Here is a 20,559-nt window from a genome sequence, read left to right on the forward strand (position 1 = left end):
CTGCTGGACCCTCCTCCCCCACCCAAGTGCGAGAGTCAGGTTTCGACCACCTCCAGTGTGCTGCGTGTCGTCTGTCGTCTGCTGTTACCCCTGCTTCTGCTGTTGTGTTTGTGTGGCAGACGATGAAACAGACAGTATGCTGCGCCTTCCTCGCTGACTGCTTTGAGAAGTAGCACCCAGTGGTTGTTTGCTGTAGCATCCATTTGATGTGTCTTTGACTTACGAGGTGTGAAACTGGATTGCCATGCACCATGTTACCTGTTAGCACCAACACGAAGTGCAGTGCACTTTCAGGTACCCGCTTGAGATAGCAAAACGATCATACCTGAAAGCTTTCTCCTTACCTCGTCTAAGTGCAAACTGCAATGCCAACAGCTGCCAGTGTTTGCTGCCAGTTGATGTTACAGCACTCTCTCTGATGAGAGTGGAGAATGTTTTCACTATCCTTGTGAGGCAGTTCATACATCTGTGTCATCACAAGATTTATCTTTGAACAAACAGAAGAGAGAGATGTTCTAGAATACCTATTGCTTACAATGTAGTTATGCTGTCTTTGGAGCATGCCGTGAGCTCACATCGCTACACATCATTGAGTAGGAGAGAGTTGCTTTAGTTTTTATTCCTGTAGGGGCATGGTGAAAACACGCCAGGTCATGTGATGCACGCCCAGCGTGCCTTTAGCATTGCCATTCATTGTTCATTATCAGTAAGGATGAGAGAAAACAGCACCGCATTTTTTTCCCCCTCTGACTAGTGCTAACACAAGAATGCTGACAGGTTTCATAGTGAAAGAAGAGATAACTCTATAATGGCAGATCTTCACAGCATTCAAGGTGATTGTTGAGCCGGCAGTTACATACAAAAGTGGGTGCATTCTCTCGGTGAGAAGGTTAAAAGACTTGAAATTCCCCCCCCCCCCTCTCTTTATTTGTGGACATAAAGCAGGAATGTGGCCAATCGAACAAGCTCGTAATGCCTACTGTCACTATGACAAGAAAAAGCAGCTTCTTTTTGATTGCTTTACCATTTCCATCTCTTGTGTGATGGATCACGCGTTCTCGAACATCGAAATACCATTTCTTTTTAAATCATTCCTGGCGGTTGAAAAAAGACATTACATGTGAAAATTATACAAAGATTCCAATTCTTTTTCCAAATTTAGAGGGCATAGATAGTTCAATATAGTTAATTCTTAATGAGGTAACTGTAATGGATATTCTAACCCTTTAGAGGTCGGCTAACAATAACATTTGGCAAGTCGCGATGTGCTGCCAGCGCCATGGAATCCCTGTGCAATACCGCATTTCAGAGAGGTTGTTTTGTGGCCTAAGCGTCATTTCTACGAGTGCTGTCAAACCATGGCTTCTAATGCCATAGCTGGCGCTTTTCCACACTTGTCTTGAATGGTCGCGGCTTCCATTATGTGTCAGTATCTGCACTAACATACACACGCATCTTTACAACAAGAAGTCATCGACAGGCTGGCTACATTTTTTCAACCGCCAAACAAGTGTACCAGTGCTTACCACTTAATATTTTGCAGTCAAAATTTTGACTGGCAAATAGTACTAGCCCCATCTATGTCAAGCCAATTTTAGAAATCACCAACATCATAGCGCAATCTGTGGATGTTTTCGTGTGTCGGCATGCTTTGAGTGGGCTTCATTGGAAAACATGCTGATGTGAAGGTTCCTGTTGTAACTACTTTGTTACTAGACACCTGAGAACATTGTTGCAGCTTTGATGTTGAAGACAGTAGTGCACCCATAACTTGTCATTCCTTACTAGTAGGTGACGCTGCTTGAAGTACACCCCGACTTGGCACTGGTTTCTTGTCTGTGTTGTTCAGCTTGCCTAGTGTGTTGCAGCTAAAAGACCTACGCAATGTTGCATCTGTGCTGTGTGTCTAGAGCCTCTCCAGTGCTTGTACAATTGCTGTGCCGAACTTCAACTGATAGCAATGTGTAGTTGGGTGTTATTTATACATAGTGGTGTGTCTGAAGAAGCTGATATATCATTGCCACAAGTGTGAGGCACTAATAGCAGATGCTAGCTCTTCCAGTGTGTGCTATAGCTATGTAAACTTTTACTTACCAAGTTCATCTGAACCAAGAGAAAGATTTGAGTCAAAATGCCACAACAGTAAGAACTAGGTGGTTTTTTAGAGTTAGATAGGCTATCTCTTACTTCATCTGTCTGCAGCAAAAAACACATTATGTACTAGTAGATTTCATGGATCTATAGATAATTCCAACAGCATGAGTGTGACTGATTTCCAAAGAACCTGCAACTATCAACCACCTTGAAAAGATTTTGTCTTGTCATTCAACGGACCAAATCTTATGCATTTGACTTTTATCATTCTCTATCGGTCTTGTTAAGTTTCTGGACCCAAATTCACAATATTTACAATATGGATGGCCACTTTCTGATTGGCCAGTGCTTGTGGGCATCCACCGCCTCTAATGGCAATTGCCGTGATAACAAAACGACGAATACTGTGATGCAGAGTCATGCTGGCTAGAGAAGCATAGTGCATCCAGCCTAAGGTTTGCTTTTGCTGCTTTGTGGCAAATTTAAGCGTACGAGCAGTGACTAGCTGTCACTTCTATATACAAAGCACCTCACTGCTACTGCACGTAATAAGCACACTCACTGACAGGAAAATACTTTTGTTATATCTGTTGTTCATTGCAAGATTAACCAATAATATTCACAATGAAAAAAAATTCTCTAACTTTACATTTACTTTGTTATATTCGATAATATATTATATATAGGGGTTCAACTGTAGACACTATCAGTTCGGCATAACAGTTGTGCAGGCATCATAGTGGACATCTTCCGTATGCTTAGCTTCAGTATGGTTGTGGAAACATTGCAGCCGCAACGGCTACAAGAGAGACGGCACTTATTGCCCTCAAACGTTCATACGTGCTCAAGTTTCATATGTACCTTTTTAGGTATTCCAGTAGAGGAGAGCTTTTAATGTGTTAATGCCCTTCTCCTTGTCAAGAGAGCTGGAATCAAAGTGAGTAGCTGTCGTTATGACATTGAAGTGGCTTGTTGCTAGTACTAACACAGCGAGCTGTGTGTGCAGCAGCATTTAGGACAAAGCCACAAGACATCCGTGCAGGCGCAGTGCCCTACAAGCTGCATTTATTCAGAGCCACTAAGGATCAAAACAGTGTTGTGATAACAGAGTTTGCATTTCCAAATTACCAAAGCCACATGTTTGGCTTTTCATGTATACTGCCATGATGATGCCATACATAGATGGACATTTGAAGTGCTTTTACCATTTTGTAGTGTTTGCATTATAAGTAGTTTAGAATTGGGCCACTTAGAATTGGGCCACCTGAAATGGTGCACTTTTCTCTGTGTGTCTGCACTTAGCACTTGCAGCTGTTTAGTGTGTTGAGGCTGGCTAGTGCATGTTTTTCATGTAATCTTGGGCCTTTATAGAGAAACGAGAATCAAAATATATGACACAAGACTTGTGGCTAGCTAAACTCGTGTGCTTTACAAAACAAAACATAGTAGCTTGTCTGAAAGTTCATGAAGCAGTTTGTTGCTTGTTGAATGCTCGTGTGTGGTGTTTTTTCTGGTGATGTACATTGTTTCTGGCATGTTTGTCAGCCTTTGATGAAGGTGTAAGAGCACTTACAGCATAGCAGCTGTGCTGTTTTGGTTTTCTCGCACTTGCTTTCTTGCTTGCCACTTGAACTATCTTGTGGTTCAGCATCGTTAGGTTCCTCCTGTTATGCAGGACACTTCCTTCCTCCTTTCCTATCTGAATGCTTTACACGTGCACACATTCTTAAGAATGCATTCCCACTGCTATCCCATTCCCATCTTGAAGACCTAATGCTTATATTGTGGTTCAGCATCGTTAGGTTCCTCCTGTTATGCAGGACACTTCCTTCCTCCTTTCCTATCTGAATGCTTTACATGTGCACACATTCTTAAGAATGCATTCCCACTGCTATCCCATTCCCATCTTGAAGACCTAATGCTTATACATTTGGGTCAAAAGGTTGCTTATCCATTATCTGTGGAAAAACAATACACTGGAGCTGTTTTTGTGTCGTGACATCAGGTGCATTGTTAAGACACTGCAGTTTGTTCCATGCATTGTTGGTGAAGGACCGTGATTTAAACATTCCATTATTGAGGTGAAGTGCTGCTGTTTTTAACTTGCACTTCCCTTTTTGTTATGGCAACATCGTCTTGTTTCGTGCTCTGGTCCCTGGTGGAAGGATTATGTTGCGAGTTTGACAGTGGACTTAAACAGCAACCCTTCACTAAATTCTGTTGTGTTGTTGTCATTGTTAGAAGAGTGGAGTTCTTACCAAATTTTGACGGGCTGTCAGTTGTTCTAGATTAAGATGTTTAGAGTTGTCTTTTTCCCTTCTCCGTCCCGTTTGATAATAAGAGTCAAGTTCTTCCAGATATCCACTTGTGTACATAGAAGACTACTTTTAAACACTTTTTTTTTTTTGTCAGACGTCAGCTATTTGGAGTTGTCTGTCTGTGGCAGTAGTACTGAGAAAACAACTTCTGGAGCTCCGTAACCAGAGAGGCGCTTCTTGTTGGCAGTTACTGGCACCGAACAAATGATTGCATGCCGATTTGTGCCACTGAGTAACCTTTTCTTTAGTGAGAGAGAGAGAGAGAGAAACTTTGTCCAGCATGCCATTATTGAGGTGGCAGTCTATTGCTCTGTCAGAGCTACGGTTGTCCTTTCCCAGCATACTGAAATGATTGCTTATGTACTGCTTCCTTAGGTTTGTATGATGGTTTCCTGCGTCAGTCTCCTCTGGAGATCGCACTCTACTGTCGCAGTTCATTCACCGCAACATTTTGTGTGTTGGAAGTGATGCATTTGCATAACACAGCATAGATGTGTTCGTGCTTCAAGCACTAATGTTGGGAGCTGCGCATGTTGCAGAGGTTAAAAAAAAAACGCATGTTTCTGACGGTTACTGGCGGCAGTTGCACGTAGCAGCACTTCTGTTGACATTGTCCTGTCCAGAGTGACAAGTGTCCAGCGAAGCCTGTTAACTGTGCGACAAAAGTGCCTTAGAGCTTGTTTATGGATGATGCATCACGTTTTAAAAGAAGCTGGGCGGAAGGCTTTGTGATTGTTGGGCTCGAAACTGAACAGAGTTGTTCACGTCGACTGTTGTTTGTCAAAAGAAGTGTTTTGCAAACAGCACATGTTTGGCATGTTTATCCAAGTGTTAACAGCACTTTAACGTTAATGTTAACAGAGACATGTTAGCGAGAAGAGATATAGATATATACTTACTATATACAGAGGTTACAAAGCGAGATCCATATCCCAGAATGCCAGTCTGTCCCAATTTTGCCATGTTCTGTGTCCTGTGCGATTTTTTTTTTTTTAACATTTATGTACTACCTACCTCTTAAAAAAATTTTTTTTGTCTGTTCGTGTGTAAAGATCAAAATGAAACACTCAAGTAGCAGTTTGGCTTGGGATTCATCCAAATGTCACATTCCAGCAGTCGCGAGTGTTGATGGCACTTGGCGTTGAATTTTTATCTGTGGACCACTGTCCAGTTTTACTTTCAGGTGTCGCACTTTTTATCGAGTCTTGTACAAGCTAAAGGCTGAGTGACGTGCATCAATAAAGTCTTCCCCACCTTACCATTAACAAAAAATGAGATTGTGTTGTGTCTGTTGCCTAGTGTTGTTGTCTGTGTTCCTGCTTGCATGCAATTAAGATATATATATTGCTGCACTTCAACCTTGTTTGACAGGGAGCAACAGAGGGATAGCTGATTCCCCTTAGCACGTATGGGAAACAGCACAAGGAACATGGACAAAGATGCAGCTCTCACATTGTATCTTTTTAGTCTTGGTCCACACTTTTTTTTTTTTTTTCATTGTTTCCCACACGTGTGAAAAACAATTTCACTTGTGATTTGGCAAGTACAATGTCGTAGGTGTGGCTAATTAGCCATCAGTCCTATTGGGCAAGCATTCACATAATGTTCGAAAATGCTACACACCTTTGAAATGTGGGTTGTGTAGCGTGAATGGGGAACAAATAATGTTGTGCCTTGCCAAACACATCCAATCGCCAGCCTGCTTGATTGAACAGCGGGTACACAAGTTCTGAAGAAACATAGCCTTCGCTGATGCAAAGTGTATGCCAAACAATAATTAAGACTTCTAGAAAGTGTCCCGAAATTTTGAACCAGATAATTGAAACAAATTTTTATGGCGAGATGAGGTCAAATGAACAGAGACTGACTGCACTACCAACTACCTCTGCATTAACCTACAGGATTAGTCTATTGACATACCTATCTTGTTGCATTTTATTTGATATTCTAGGTCCGCTTGTCTTATGATCAACAATTTTTTTTTCTATAAAGACTGTCGCATGCCCATCTTCCACTTTCTAAGTTTCTTTGAACTCCCAATTGCAGGAGTGCTTTAGTCTATTGACATATCTATCTTGGTGCATTTTATTTGATATTCTCAGTCCACTTGTCTTATGATCAACAATTTTTTCCTATAAAGACTGTCACATGCCATCTTCCACTTTCTATGTTTCTTTGAACTCCCAATTGCAGGAGTGCTTCTGCGAGCTGAGAAATAGCAGCATTTGCTGTCCTTTAGTATTTCTTAGCATTGCAACAACCTTCTTTTTTCTTCTTTCTTACTTTTTATCAGACAATTCTTTCAATGTTGGTGAGTGTAAGTGCAAGTCACATTTCATGAGACTCAAAGTTCATGCATTGTGTGAAAGGTGCATTGTGTGAAAACTGAAAGGTGCAAGCACATCTGTAAGCAGAAGAGAAAAACTTGGGGCGTCAATAGTGACTGTGCTTCGATATGACGGTAAGGTATGAACAAAAATTAAGCATGCCGGTCTTGTACACACTCCAAATTACTCATTACAAACCCTGCATCTTGGCCCTACTAACATTCTTTAACATGCTGCCCCTACTGCATGCAATGATGTATCTAAAATACCTTGCAGTCAAGCTCCAAGCATGCATAACATGTTCAATGTTTCAAGCTAGTACCGTGAGAGGTGTAGCATGTGTGTTGCATTGTGGTGGTGACATAATAATACAAATTCCTACTAAAGCATGAACAATGCTTGCCCTTTCTTGAATATTAAGGAGATAGTGCGCATCTCATATATTGCCATGGTAAACTGGGTTAAGAAAATTGACTGCTTTGTAGTCAACAGATGAGGCTACATAGCACAAGGTCGAAGCAGCAGTGACAGAGCACGACATCACACACTCTTCTTGAGAGATGACGTGCGCCATGTGTGCTTCACAACAATGCATGTCTTGTAAAGAATCGTTCCCATGCTGTTTAGGGCTCTCGCACACCATTTCCAGCTGCAATGGTGCTTTATGTGTGCTAACTGCTAACTAATGCATGCTGCATTTTTTTTTTTTTGCTTATTCATGTTAAAATTGTGTTTTGTGTTTGCCATGCATCTTGCTTCTTTGCAGTATCGTGTGTAATTTTTTTTTTATCCTGTATTTAGTTTATGCACATATTAGTAGTAGACATAGCAGCCTGACAGACACAGCAGCCTGGACTGCCACTACTGGTTAACAAGATATGACCATGATACATATACGGTTTAACATACTGATAACCTTGCATGTCTCTTAGTCTTCTGCAAGATATAAAAATGTACAGTGATGAGACTCTTGTCCTCAATTAAAAGGTTTGCATTATAAGTAGCTTACTCTGCCAAACACTCAGACCGCCAGTGCTGATGTCTTCAAGGTCAACGTCACGTGTAAACCAAAAGTGAACAAGAAAGTTGCCATCCACTTGAAAGTAGCATTGTGTTACTTTGATGTGGATGGCAGTAACATCCGAGCACATGGGCATGACGTGACACACAAAACTGGCACGATGCAGACGTCAAAGCTTCTTCTGCAGCAGAACCAATCACAGATTTCCCTTTAACAGGCAATAACCCAGTAACTTGCCTCTAGCCTCAGACTGCCACAGGCTAACAATGGCTAGTATAGCCCTGCCATATCTGCAGGTACATATTTGCAACATCTTCCATGTAATAATTACATCACATTTTGTAACATAATATTAATATACAATGTCACATTGAATTACATGACATATACTATATCTTTATTTCATATGCAAAACAGTATTCTTTTTAGTTTTAAATGTAACCATGGCCAGGTTATGGCCATCCGTGCCTACATTATGGCCAAATGTAGCCATAATGTAGGCACGGACTACCCTTTGGCAATGCACAGCAGAATTTCACCCAATATTGCGCAAATGAGCGCAAAGATAGCCAAGGGCGGCAGCAAGGCCCTCAGTTTTTATATAAGCGTGAAACGCAGCAAGCACTTTCAACAGGTGCAGCTGCTAAACCAATCGTAAAGAAACCTTGCAAAGTTGTAGTGGCTGGTGCTCTTGTAATGTTTATTTAGACCGCCTAAATGTTTTCATTCATTTACACAAAATATATTTTTCATGGCATCACGTTTAGAGAGTAAACGTCAATATCAATACAAATAATGCGCTTAACCAACATATAGGCATAAACATCAAGTCGTGGCAAACATTCATGAGAAACTGCAGTGGCCACAAAAAAGGGTTCCATGCGAAAATCGGAGGGACTGATGAGGTCCAGATGTATACAGATTACCGATCCCTCCCCCACCCTATGCTGGCCGTCGTTCAAGTGTCAGCAGAGTGAGCTCGTTCTCCAAATCATAACACTCGTAGTTCTTTTAAAAACAAGACAATAAATCTCTGCACAGATGAATAATCATTGTAAACCATTGCATTTATTGAAATAGCTAAACGCATGCATCTAAGCGGTTGGATGGTGGGGCCCTCCGAATTACAGCAACGATGCAAGGCTGTCGTTTCTTGAAGATGAGCTTAGGTTAGTTTGATCATGCGCCTATCAACACCTCCTCATTTAAAAAGCAATATTCTGCTGAAAACGATCACTTTGCAAAGTCACAAAGCTATTTGAAGCCAGTAGGACAAAATTTAGGCAAACCCATGTAAGACACCCAACAAATCCACCTTGGCTGAACCAACAGCTGCCACTCCCACTTCTAAATTTTACAAGGAATTCCATGCTCTTAAGCGCCACTAAATAAAAATGTTAAGCTGGTCTCGTAAATTACGCTTCTGCAATACCAGAAAAGTCGCATATCTTACCGTGAGCCTGTGCTTCAAGAGGAAAATAAGGGATACAAAAGTGAAACATGGGTGGTGACACATGTTGAAGCAAGCTTCTCAATCATTGATTTTGACAGTATCTAACAGGAACAAAAGGCTTGACCTAAGCAACTCATGAGAGCTATGTCAGCATGAAAACGTACCAAACACATGAAAGTACTTATATATCCATGACATAATACTGACAAACCGCCGCTCCAGTTTTAGTACAAAGTTCAGAAACAGAAACTTTGGCCTTCATTGACACCTTTTTTTTTTTTTTTTTCCACCAAGTAAATACAAATGAACAGCTTTGAAAGGGCGCTTTCCCACTGTCTAAATTTATTAAGTGTTTGTTACAATTGCGAGGAAAGAATTGGGACAATGAAGCTAGTGTCTGCTTAATGACACGGTGCTTGTTTGACAGCCTTTTCAGGCATGCAGCTTTCTTTATTTAACATAAAACCAATCTCATCTGCTAAAGGGCGCTAAGGCAATCCCAACAGTGTAGCCCTTAAATTGGCCTTTGGATTTTGAATGACTTCAAATCAATGTACAACGGTGATGAAAACATGAAATATTTCACCAGCTGGACACAATTTGTATGCATAAACTTCAAGTTTGAAAAACTTTATTCAATTATTATGTATTCTCCAGGCCAAGCGTCCGCAGATTTCAACGGCAGACGCAGGTGACATGAAGATTCGGTGTTTGACAATAGCATTAAAGTACACATTAGTAGTGAGGAGGCGCCCATGTTCCAGGGTTCCTCAGGGGCTCTAACTAATGCTACAGTGCCCAAAGCACTGTCAGATGAAGGACTGCTGCACCATCAACGCCTTAAAACATCCATTGTCGTCAACATTATCATTAATCGGAATATTTAATGCATCCATGAGGCTTCTTTGAGGAGGGCGAAAAAAAAAATCATCACCCCATGACTCTTTCTCTCTCTTTCAGAAACATATGACGAAAATGATCCTTATGGGTACGTGGAAAGGAGTAAGTGCCATTTCGCTGCTTTTCCAAAACAGATAAGTGATTGAGCTAATTAAGAGAAGAAAAAAAATCTTTTTAAAGTTGAATGATTGGGCGGACTGCAATATCTGCAGCGCAGCACATAGTAACATTCGCACTCGCAGAATTTCCTCTAGCCTACAACACAAAATAAAAGGGCGAGGACCCGTTTGGCCGAGCATTACAAGGCACCCACCATGGTGGCTTAGCGCTTATGGCATTTCGCTGCTAAGCACAAGGTTGTGGGATAAAATCTCAGCCGCGGTTGGCTGCATTTTGATCAGGGCAAAATGCAAATGCAAAGAACCCCAGGGGGTCAAAATTATTCCGGAGTTCCCCGCTACAGCGTGCCTCGTAATCATATTGTGGTTTTGGCACAAAAGAACACAGAATTTTCATCTTTTATAGGGGCGAAGCACCTTAGCGCCGAGCCTTGTCCCTCGTCGTCCGTTGTCCGTAGCTCTGGTTTGCATGGAGACCGCTAGGGGCGCTTCGGTGCACAAGGGCTATATAAGAGCTGTATATATACTGCACACATTGTGTGTGTGTGTGTGTGTGTGTGTGTGTGCGCGCGCGCGTGTGTGTTTCCCGACACGCGCGCTCTCTTTCTCTCTGGTCCGTAGCTAGGGGCGCTGCGGTGCACAAGGGCGTTCGTTCCCAACGCGCGCTCTCTTTCTCTCTGGTCCGTAGCTCTGGTTTACCCGAATGATCCCCCGGTGCTTCGCCCACACATCATCATTCACTTCGTGCATATGCGGTCATTTTTTTATTATTACACAGACTGATTAACAAAAGATATTCAATTTGTATTGGAAATCTTGAACATTCTTGAGCCTACAGAACTTGGACTTTTAGGTCTATAAATTTGTAACAGATTGAGTAAAGCAATGAACGGAGCTAGTTAGTGGATGTTCATGATTGTATCGCACAAACCAGCCACGAATGTCCACTTTTTGTTCTTTTTTGTCCATTCTTTAAGGTCTTTCGTCAGTGTAACACTATGCGCAATACAATCATGACTGTAAGACATATCAAGGCCAACACCAACTTCCTTTTCTTTACAAACTTGCAGCATGCTGCAAAGTGTTCTGTTTAGATATCTATTGCAAAGGTATAAGGTTAATCATTTAAATACTGTAGAAGTGCATACAAAACAGAGGCTGACAACAAATGATCAACAGTGGTTGAACAATTAAAGGATATCTCAGGCAGGAGCCAATGCTTCTACAAGGTGACTTGTTTCGTGACTGCTCACTTCAAGTCCCCTTGTGGGAACATTGGCTCCAGCCTGAGACATCTCTTGTGCGACCACTGTTGATTAAATATTGTGGGTGAGAGAATGTTCAAGATTCCCGTACGAATGGAATATCCTTTGTTAATCAATCCGCAGAAGACCCAACCAAGCGGGTATTCACTCCGTTGATTCGCACGATAGACAGTAGGATATTTGTGTGATAACTTGCAATGACAAAACGGGGCCTCAAGTTTTGGCTGCCAGACTTACTACTCAATCTAATATATAGATATAAGAACCACAAAGGCCTAGCGAGTAGGTTAGTGCTTCAAGACGCCCAAAGAGTCACTTTTAGCGACAGCAGAGCTTTCGTAAACGACAAAACAACATAAACACTGGGCGGGATTGGCGCCACCCCCGGGAAAATATGGAACTACATTCTAGTGAAGTCATGTGCCCCGATTAAAAACCACTAAACAGGTAAATAAATGGCATTCTATTTGAACATGAAAGGAAATGCACTTTGGCCAATTACACTGCATTTTCCTACCGAAGAACCTACTCACACGGCCTCTTCACATTACTTTCTCAGCTATACCGTATCTGCTAGGGATGCCATCATAAATCACTCGTATGGTGTGCATGAAGGCTTGCCCAGCATGCTCCCTCTGGCTTCTTGAGGGAGTGTAGAGTGTAGATCCTTCTCTACACAAGCCTTTGACTCAAAGAGCATGGTGGCACCTGGCACAGCATGACATCTGGGCTCACCGCCACTAGGAATTTTTCATGAACTGCGCCGACGTGCTATACTTCATCCATCCCTTAGTTCTCTTTTCCTCATTCGGCTTTCTTTCCTCCTAGACATTCCTCCCGCACCGCCTATGCCGCCACCTGGTAAGTTCCTGTTTTTTATGCGTTTTTGTTTTGATTTCATTAAAGGGGGAGGGATAGAAACGGTGCATTTGGGCTTCAAAGCCTACCACCCGACTTTAAGAATAGGCACTGAGCCACGCTCTTTTGGGGCACCAGAAGTAGTCTTTTCCTCTATGACGCCTTTCTCTCTCTCCAAGAACCAACTCTCATCAAACAGCACCACTTCCAGGCTGAGCAAATAACTCACCCTTATCCCAGAATCGAACCTGGTACCACAGCCAGAGCTATGCAGCCAGTTATGATAGCAGCCAAGTTCAGACACTGTGAGCATAGCATTGTGACCAGCAGCGTTTTTAAGGTATTTTGCAGTCCCAAGCAAAGTCTGCGACCCTCTCTACTTCAGAACTAAATATTGGTGCATTGATTACATTAAAAATTTTCGGCATCACTTTGAGAGGCATGTAGTAGTGATCATAATAGAAAAAATTATCACATAGGTTTTTGGTTACTAGTCTATTCATTGAACAATTGGCAATAAAAATGCAAAGCAGAATCGAATTTGCAATTTTGTTGTCTGAGGTCCGCCGGTGAAGTGCGATGAGGGTGACGGCATGCGCTGCACCCTTCCCAAAGTGCCACCCTAAGCCTGTTGCACCTACAGACAAAATGCCCCTGGTTGTGACCACTTTCTGTACGTTAATTTTTGTTCACGAAGTCGTTTTGCAATAATGCCCCAGAGCAATAAATAGAATTTAAATGCACGATAACCCATAGCTCACATGGTACCAATACAATTCATACAAAAAGTCTGTTTGAAAATCTCATGCCACCATGCAGGCTGGTAAAATAAGTTTATTCTATGACGGCTTTAGTGCTACTAAGGTGTTTATATGGGTACATATATGTGCCATGAATATGTCGTGATCCCCAAAAAATTACTTCGGTATCTGTAATCCGGAATATAATCACGTAGGTGTTGTACGAGTGTAATGAGCTATTTTGAATAGTGTAGGGGTTGTGGTAAAATTGCACATGCAGTCAGTTATTCAGGAAGATTTCCACTTTGCACTCCAGAACCTCCCCTGCGTTCTTCACGTGCTCCGAGTGTTGTCGACGACAGTGTTTCTGACCACTACCGACCAACGTCAACTCAGTCTGACCCGAGACATGCAAGCAGCAGTGGACAGGACATGGAGGTGAGAAGCCAACATGACACCGTGCAGATTCACTCGGGCCAGTATCACTCGACGCCCGAATCGACTCGACACGAGTTCAGTAGGCAAGTGTCTGATCGGCAGGAATCGGCTCGCCGTTCCGGGTCCTTTGTCGACGAAGCATTACCACCACCACCGAACCAACACGACACTATCCTTCTGGAGTCGACCCGTAATTCGGATCAATACGATGGTCACTTCCATGCGAGAGGTTTTGAACCCCGCTCAGCACACAGTTCCAGTCATTTCGAATCGTCGACGCCGACTCCACCACCGCCACCACTGCCAGGCAGCGCCGATTACTACGCTTCAAAAAGTTCGGACCTGGCTCACAGGCGGTACGACAACCCTAACTTAGAGCGCCGTTCAAGTCAACGTGATGCACTCGCAATGCAGCTGCCACCGCCACCCGTAGAGCCATCGTCATCGGTGGTCCCAGAGGCACCGCGTCGCCATGGAAGTGCTAGTTCTGCACAGCCTCCTGCTAAGGCAGCCCACCGTGAAGACACTTTCGACGAAGAACTTAAGCTTCGTGTGTCTCTAGGCCCCAAGGCGGGCAAAAAATGGGGTAGGGCAACGGCAGTTGCTGCACGCGCCGCCTACATCACGCCCGAGTCCACAGTCGACGAGGTCCAAGCCTGGCTCACCGCAAAGGACTTCAGTGACAGGTGAGTTAACGCTGTCGACACACAAGGTGCCAAATGCTTTCAAGCACTCGTGGCTTCTGACACCCATGTTTATAGAATCGAAAACAGCGTTTTATTTTATAATGACTAGGTTGCTCTTTTTGATGGTGTAAATTGTTATCTGCTGCTTGTAGGGATGGTCGATGAATTTTTTTATTCGATTAAAGATTAAACATTCATCATGTTAGCCTTGAATTGATTAATCGCTTTCGATGCAGGGTTTTTAATTGATTAATGGAAATTTTCATCGGTCCCGTTTAAAAAGGTTGAAACACAGTTATCTTCTTTTGTGGGACATTATTTTAATGTTTGAGAGGTGAACCAAGTTTGAAACCCAAGTGTATAAACTTAAAGTGATATGTTTAACTTGTTAAAGACTAAATATAGTTGGTACTAGTGGCTTTTGAAAAGATAAACAATATATGTTATAAAATGACACTTAGTGCAGAATTAAATAAGATACATAGCACTAGTTAATCCTTGTACAGTACAGTGAAACAAGAAATAAGAAAAAGTGGCATAAGTGAAAGGTGGAGTCGAACTAAAATATGCAAGAGATTACAATATGCACAGAGAAGATTACAATATGTGCAGATGTATTTGCAAGTATGTAAAATAATTTCTAAATAAAAGAGAACGTTTCCTGATGGTAACTTGTGTTTATTGTATATTTCTGTGAAATTTGTTATACATATATATGTGAGTGTATATATATATACTGCTTTTGCATTCTTATGCTACATGCGATTGAGTTTATGTCAAATCATAATATGCAAGATAACAGATTGTGATTGTATACTGAGAGTCAATTGACACAACTGTATTATAACTAGTTTCTATACAATAACACGAAAGTATCTGCATGTACTTGTGCTTTGAATACTCGTATATCAACACTTTATACGTGATTATATTGGTACACCAGCCGCTACCGTGCCTGTCTGGGATCGGCTTTTTTTCCGGCTCTCCCTTTTCACCTTGTGTATCTCGTGGTGAAATAAACATGATGATGATGAGGAGGAGGAAAAGAAAATTACTTGTTTAGGATTTTAAACCACACGCTCTTTTCTACAGAGCAAAATAACATCAATTGGCTGGGATGTTTGGGTGAAAACGACACCTTCCTTGAATGGCCACACAACCTGCATGCATGAATAGATTCTCGGACGCTATAGATTTGCCGGAATCGACATGAACTCCATCGATATGTCAAATACATGCTCCAAACCGGCACGCATGCAGTGCCTTTTTAGTGGACTGGGAGTGGCACGACCATCAACAACTTGGTTCCCAATAGTATGCCTTGAATTGCAAGGTCATTTCAAGCCTCTGGCTTTGGGTGGTGTGGTAGCATGTATGGTATAGGGGAAGAGAGAGGGAAGCGCCCAGTTCCGTATCACCCGGGACTCGCAAAAACTGTCAACAGTCACTCTACCACAGCAGCACAGACACTACTCATGCGGCGCCATTTCAGAACAATTTCAAAATTTTCGCACCACTCCTGCCAAACTCTTGAAAACAATTAAACGAACAGGTCTAATAAATTAAGTCAATTAAATGAACAGTGGACTTCGATGAAGTTTTGCAGGATACATTTAATTGATTTATCGTTCATAAATATTACCAACTCTAGCTACTTGCTACAACCTGCATTGCATACGACCTTGTTACATAATCATACCTGCCAAGTTCGGAGAAATTAAATCTAGGGGGTTCTTCCGACCAAGGGGGGGGGGGGTCAGTCGGTAATACCCCCCCCCCCCCCAATGTCGATATTTTCAAGTACTCCCAGATGAACTTCATTACAATTTTATGTACAGATAAACAAATGACTACACGAACATCGAGGTCTCACTTTTGCAAGCATTTCGTTGTTGCTAATTTTGCCTTCAAAAATTCCTTAAAATTTTAATTCTCGGGTCTTACGTCCCACAACCACCGTCTGATTATGAGGCATGCCGTAGTGGGGGACTCCGGATTAATTTAGACCACCTGGAGTTCTTTAACGTGCACCCAATGGACGGCACACGGGCGCTTTTGCATTTTGCCGCCAACGAAATGCGGCCGCCGCAGCCGAGGTTTGATCCCGCAAGCTCATGCTTAGCAGCGCAATGCCAAAGCCACTAAGCAACCACGGCGGGTGTTCAAAAATTATTCAGATAATGATTGATTGTAAGAAATTCCATTTCTTTCGCATTTTGTGAGGTTGACGTTTCCCAGCGACTTGAACGAGCAACACGTGGACGAGCGGCACTGCGTCCTCATATTTTTCACTATGTTAAATTGCCGTTCGCACTCTGCATTGCTCTCTGGTATCAACAAAATAGCCAGCGTCACTTCGGCTGAGCACTACATTAAAAATACTTGAAGATACTTTTCGCGCTAGTGCTCCTTGCTTTTAAAGCCATCACTGACCGTAGGCCTATGCAATGCCAGAGTGGCTCACGCCGAGGAGAACAATGGAGAGTCTAGTGTTGCTAGTTGCGGAAGGCGGCATTCACTGGCTAGCTTAATGAGACTAGGACCACTAGGGCACCCAACAACCCCGTCAGCGTAAGAAGTGGCTCTGCAGTTAACGAAATAGCGCATGCATAGGGTTTCCCTACTACTTTCTTAATTTTGCGCGATGAACCTCTAATTGGATTAGATTGGGTTGGATTTTTTTTTTGCCAATGTGGAAGAAACAACTGGAAGAAAGGGTCTAAATCCGGGTGTCTCCTGGGTAATCCGGGAGACCTGGCAGGTATGCATAATGTTCCACTGGTGTACCCGGTCAAATATCTGAACAAAAGATGTCACATAGCCAGTTCTCCCACGTCACTAAATACTGCTTGGTAGCATACTTTCATTAAAACAAATAAACTTGAACACGAACAAAAGTGACGTGGGTGCGCAGAGCTTGCAAATCAGTAGGATAGAAACTTCAGTCGGTATAGTGTAGCACATAGTTCAAATTATGAAAGACCAGTGCTCAAATGAAATACACAGAAAAGAGCGACACACACAGCGCAATGTGTGTGTCGCTCTTTTCTTTGTATTTCGTTTGAGCGATGGTCTCCCAGAACTTGAGCTCATAATTATGCCATCATTAAAGAAATAAATGTTTTTCAATATTTCACGTAGTAACTCTGTTGCGACGAGTGCTTTGTATTGTCCACTGTAAGCGCTGCATTAGCTAGAATGCACACCTTCTTGTGTAAAACACACATTCTACCTATGTCTTTTATATGCAGCCCCTTCTGTCGCAAATGTTCACAACAAAAGAGACCGCTTGCGTGTATTTGTCAGTGCATTGTCCTCACACTCACTCCGTTTACGACAGTTAATTGACAGGTAAAGTGCTACGCCCACGTCATATGAGGCGGCCACAAATAACTAATTGAGCTGCTAATTTATTCTGAATTATGGCTTTGGGCGTGTGTGTGCAAAGCTAACAATCATGAAACGAAGAAATTGTCCAAAACTACCTATCTTATCTTCAAAAGGTACTATTGCGGCAACGTACATGAGTGAAGTTTGAAAGGCGGCTTTTCCCCGTCTGTTTCGGCTACATGAAAATGCTGTGAATGCGTAAACTCTCTTTTTTTTCTTTTTTTTTTTTAATCCAGGGTAAAAGGTCTTTGCAAGGAACTAACGGGCGAACACATGTTCGCACTCACCAAGGAGCGCCTGGAGGAAGTGCTGGCTGTCACAGAAGCAGCCCGCCTAGTCAGCCACCTCACTGTGCAGAAGAACCTGTGTGGGGTGAGTAATAAGGTCACTTCAAAGCAAAGAAAATGAGGCTATAATAATTTATTACTGTTGTGGAACACTCTCAACTTGACAAATGCACAAGACACCTGCAAAGATGTCTGTGTAGCTGCAGCAGCCTTCTTTTGGAAAAGTTTTAGAAAGCTCTGCTTCTAATTATAGAAAAGGTGCCGGTGAGCAGAACGTAGTCAAGACATGTCGCTGTCGGGGTGCAACCATATTGTCACAGGGAAAGTACAAGCACTATAGAGGTCCTTCCACTACCGCTGCAAGCATGCAAGAAAATGCATATGTACTGTAGGCATGAAAAGCTTGCACTTTTCTTGTTCACTGGAAAAGGCTGATATCCTGCACAGTTTGCGCCTAAAGCCAGTGAAGCCGTACAAAATTATGTTCGCTGCACATACTATGACGCACGCTTCTTTTATTGGTTTATCGATTTTTTTTTTCTTTTTGCAAATATTGTCGATAGTGCACAACTGACAATTTGTCAAAAGTTCTAGACCACTCCACGAGGGACAATGGTTTGTCGCCTAGCCTTGTGTCAGGATTCTCAAAGCTAACCTATCACACCGAAGCTCACGACATCAAAAAGCTCCGACCTCAATCTCTGAAGCTTTGGATGACCAAAAGCATGCAAACGCCTCCAGTACGCGGCTTGATGATATGCCCCCTCACATATACGTACTGAAATTAAAACTTTAGTGGGAAACTGCCCATTATTTATGCAATGCACACGGCCTAATTTGCAATCATCCAAAGAGAGATAGAGCGATTGTGGATTGAAAGAGCACATTTGACCGACAGAGCAGTACAGCTATAAAAAAGTTTCTAATAAGCCCCTAATAGGCCCTGTGCTACTTCAATAGATCAAACCCTCTACCAATCAACCAATCTGTCTGCACAGTACAAGCCCGGTGGCAAGGACCAGCTGAGCGAGATCCTCCAGATGCGGCGCAATCGTGTGGACGCCGGCGTGCCAGCATTCGAAGAAGCACCCAGGAGCCCCACCACCACTGTGGTTGTCATGCAGAAGCAGCACAGCGCGACCAGTGACTCGACGGTCCCAACTGCTGCCGAGGCTGAGACCGCTGCGACGGCCACGACGAGTGCCACTCAGTGATGGCTTCAGAGAAAGAAAAAAAGGTTTATTTGTTCCCTGGACAACCAATTGCCTCATACCACGACAACAGTGTGCTGCTGTGTTGGAGCTCATACAGTGCTTCATCACATTTTTACGAAGTTTTATAGCCCTTGATTAACTGCATAGTTTCTGAACATTACCTCCTGGCCTGCTGCACTACCGTGAGCATTTCACACGCATATTCACAACCATCCCGTCCTTATTCCTTGTGCCCTAGAGAGACAATAAAGAAAGCAGGAAGGCGAGGTCACTGGAACAGGAAATCTGCTTTGCTATTTCCACTAACTTTAAATGATTTACTGTAGTGCAGCAGACGTGACACAAGACAAAGGTAACGTATTGGTAGTAGCGCTTCGTTTCTATGTTACCTTCCTATTGTGTCACGTTTCACGCTACAGTTCATCCTGTTCAGTCAGCACTAACTATCCCAATTTTCTGTTCTGCCTCGCCACCATACACAACCGGAACTTGCTGGGCGCAGTTTAGAGCACACCTATTGCGCTAAGTGCACCAGCAAGGTCTTTTGCTCACCCCAACATGCTAAATGGATGACCACTTTTCTCGCACCAACTTTGATGGCAGCGAGAGAGCTTTATGATGCCATGTGGTTTAGTTTGTCTATATCCTCATCGAGGAAACAGGTACTTGTTCTCCTGACCTATCCCTCCCCCCACTTTTTTTTTTTCCAGTAATCAAACTTGGGAACAGTCGCGTACTCAACCATCCGTCCGGCTCTATCCTCGAGACGTCCTATACACATTCCAAGTAACCACATCATTGACATTGGCTCAAATCTCAGACCAAATGACAAAAGAGTGGCTATTATGTTTCCAGGACCATTGTTTCCATGTGAATAATATTACAAGTAGTGTTGACCGATGTGAAAACATCCAACATGATCGCTCACAGTAGCAATGCTAGTCTTTTAGGTGTAGATAAAATTTAGGCAGCATATCGAGCACCTTACAGTATGAGAAGTGAATAGAGTCATTGCTGCTTGTGCATTTTCTTCCTTCAAAAGAGAACACATATTGCAAATAAATATTTTTGCAAGTTTTGCGTTTCTTGCTTTTTAACACTACCAACATCCAGATGAGCCCATTCAGGTTCACTCAAGGATGAAAGCGTCTCCTAGTAGCCGTCCCGGTCCTGCATCTGCGAAGATGTATACAAGGTGTTTCATTTTAGCTGCACCAAATTTTTTTAAATTGCCTGTGGCAGATAGCACAATTATAATCCTTGATATAAACTACTCGATGAGGTGGCCATTACTCTGAGAAATCAAAATGTCTAATTGAGTAAGTAACACAATTACGCTAATTAACTTTTTAATTAATTATTTTACAGCACATCTTTCACTCTACGAATTATAGCCGCTGAGTTCGGCATATCCACTTGGAACGAATTCTCAGGACTGAACCAGTTTCG

The 20,559-nt window shown here is 42.6% G+C and overlaps 1 protein-coding gene across 3 annotated transcripts in view; it reads left to right on the forward strand.

The window, feature by feature from the left end:
• The window catches only part of LOC119433931 (epidermal growth factor receptor kinase substrate 8), a 57,159-nt gene extending 36,968 nt beyond the window's left edge, over positions 1-20,191 (forward strand). For 2 of the 3 annotated variants that reach the window (XM_049658628.1, XM_049658627.1), the window contains exons 17-21: positions 10,174-10,215; positions 12,326-12,358; positions 13,412-14,219; positions 17,846-17,981; positions 18,895-20,191. In XM_049658628.1, coding sequence (XP_049514585.1) covers positions 10,174-10,215; positions 12,326-12,358; positions 13,412-14,219; positions 17,846-17,981; positions 18,895-19,110 — 1,235 coding nt within the window. In that variant the 3' untranslated portion in view covers positions 19,111-20,191. The remainder of the gene's footprint in view (positions 1-10,173; positions 10,216-12,325; positions 12,359-13,411; positions 14,220-17,845; positions 17,982-18,894) is intronic. The other variant, XM_037701222.1, reaches the window with a different exon arrangement.
• Positions 20,192-20,559: the final 368 nt, after the last annotated feature.

The sequence above is a fragment of the Dermacentor silvarum genome, chromosome 11 (assembly GCF_013339745.2).
Source record: "Dermacentor silvarum isolate Dsil-2018 chromosome 11, BIME_Dsil_1.4, whole genome shotgun sequence".
Taxonomy (NCBI): Eukaryota; Metazoa; Arthropoda; class Arachnida; order Ixodida; family Ixodidae; genus Dermacentor; species Dermacentor silvarum.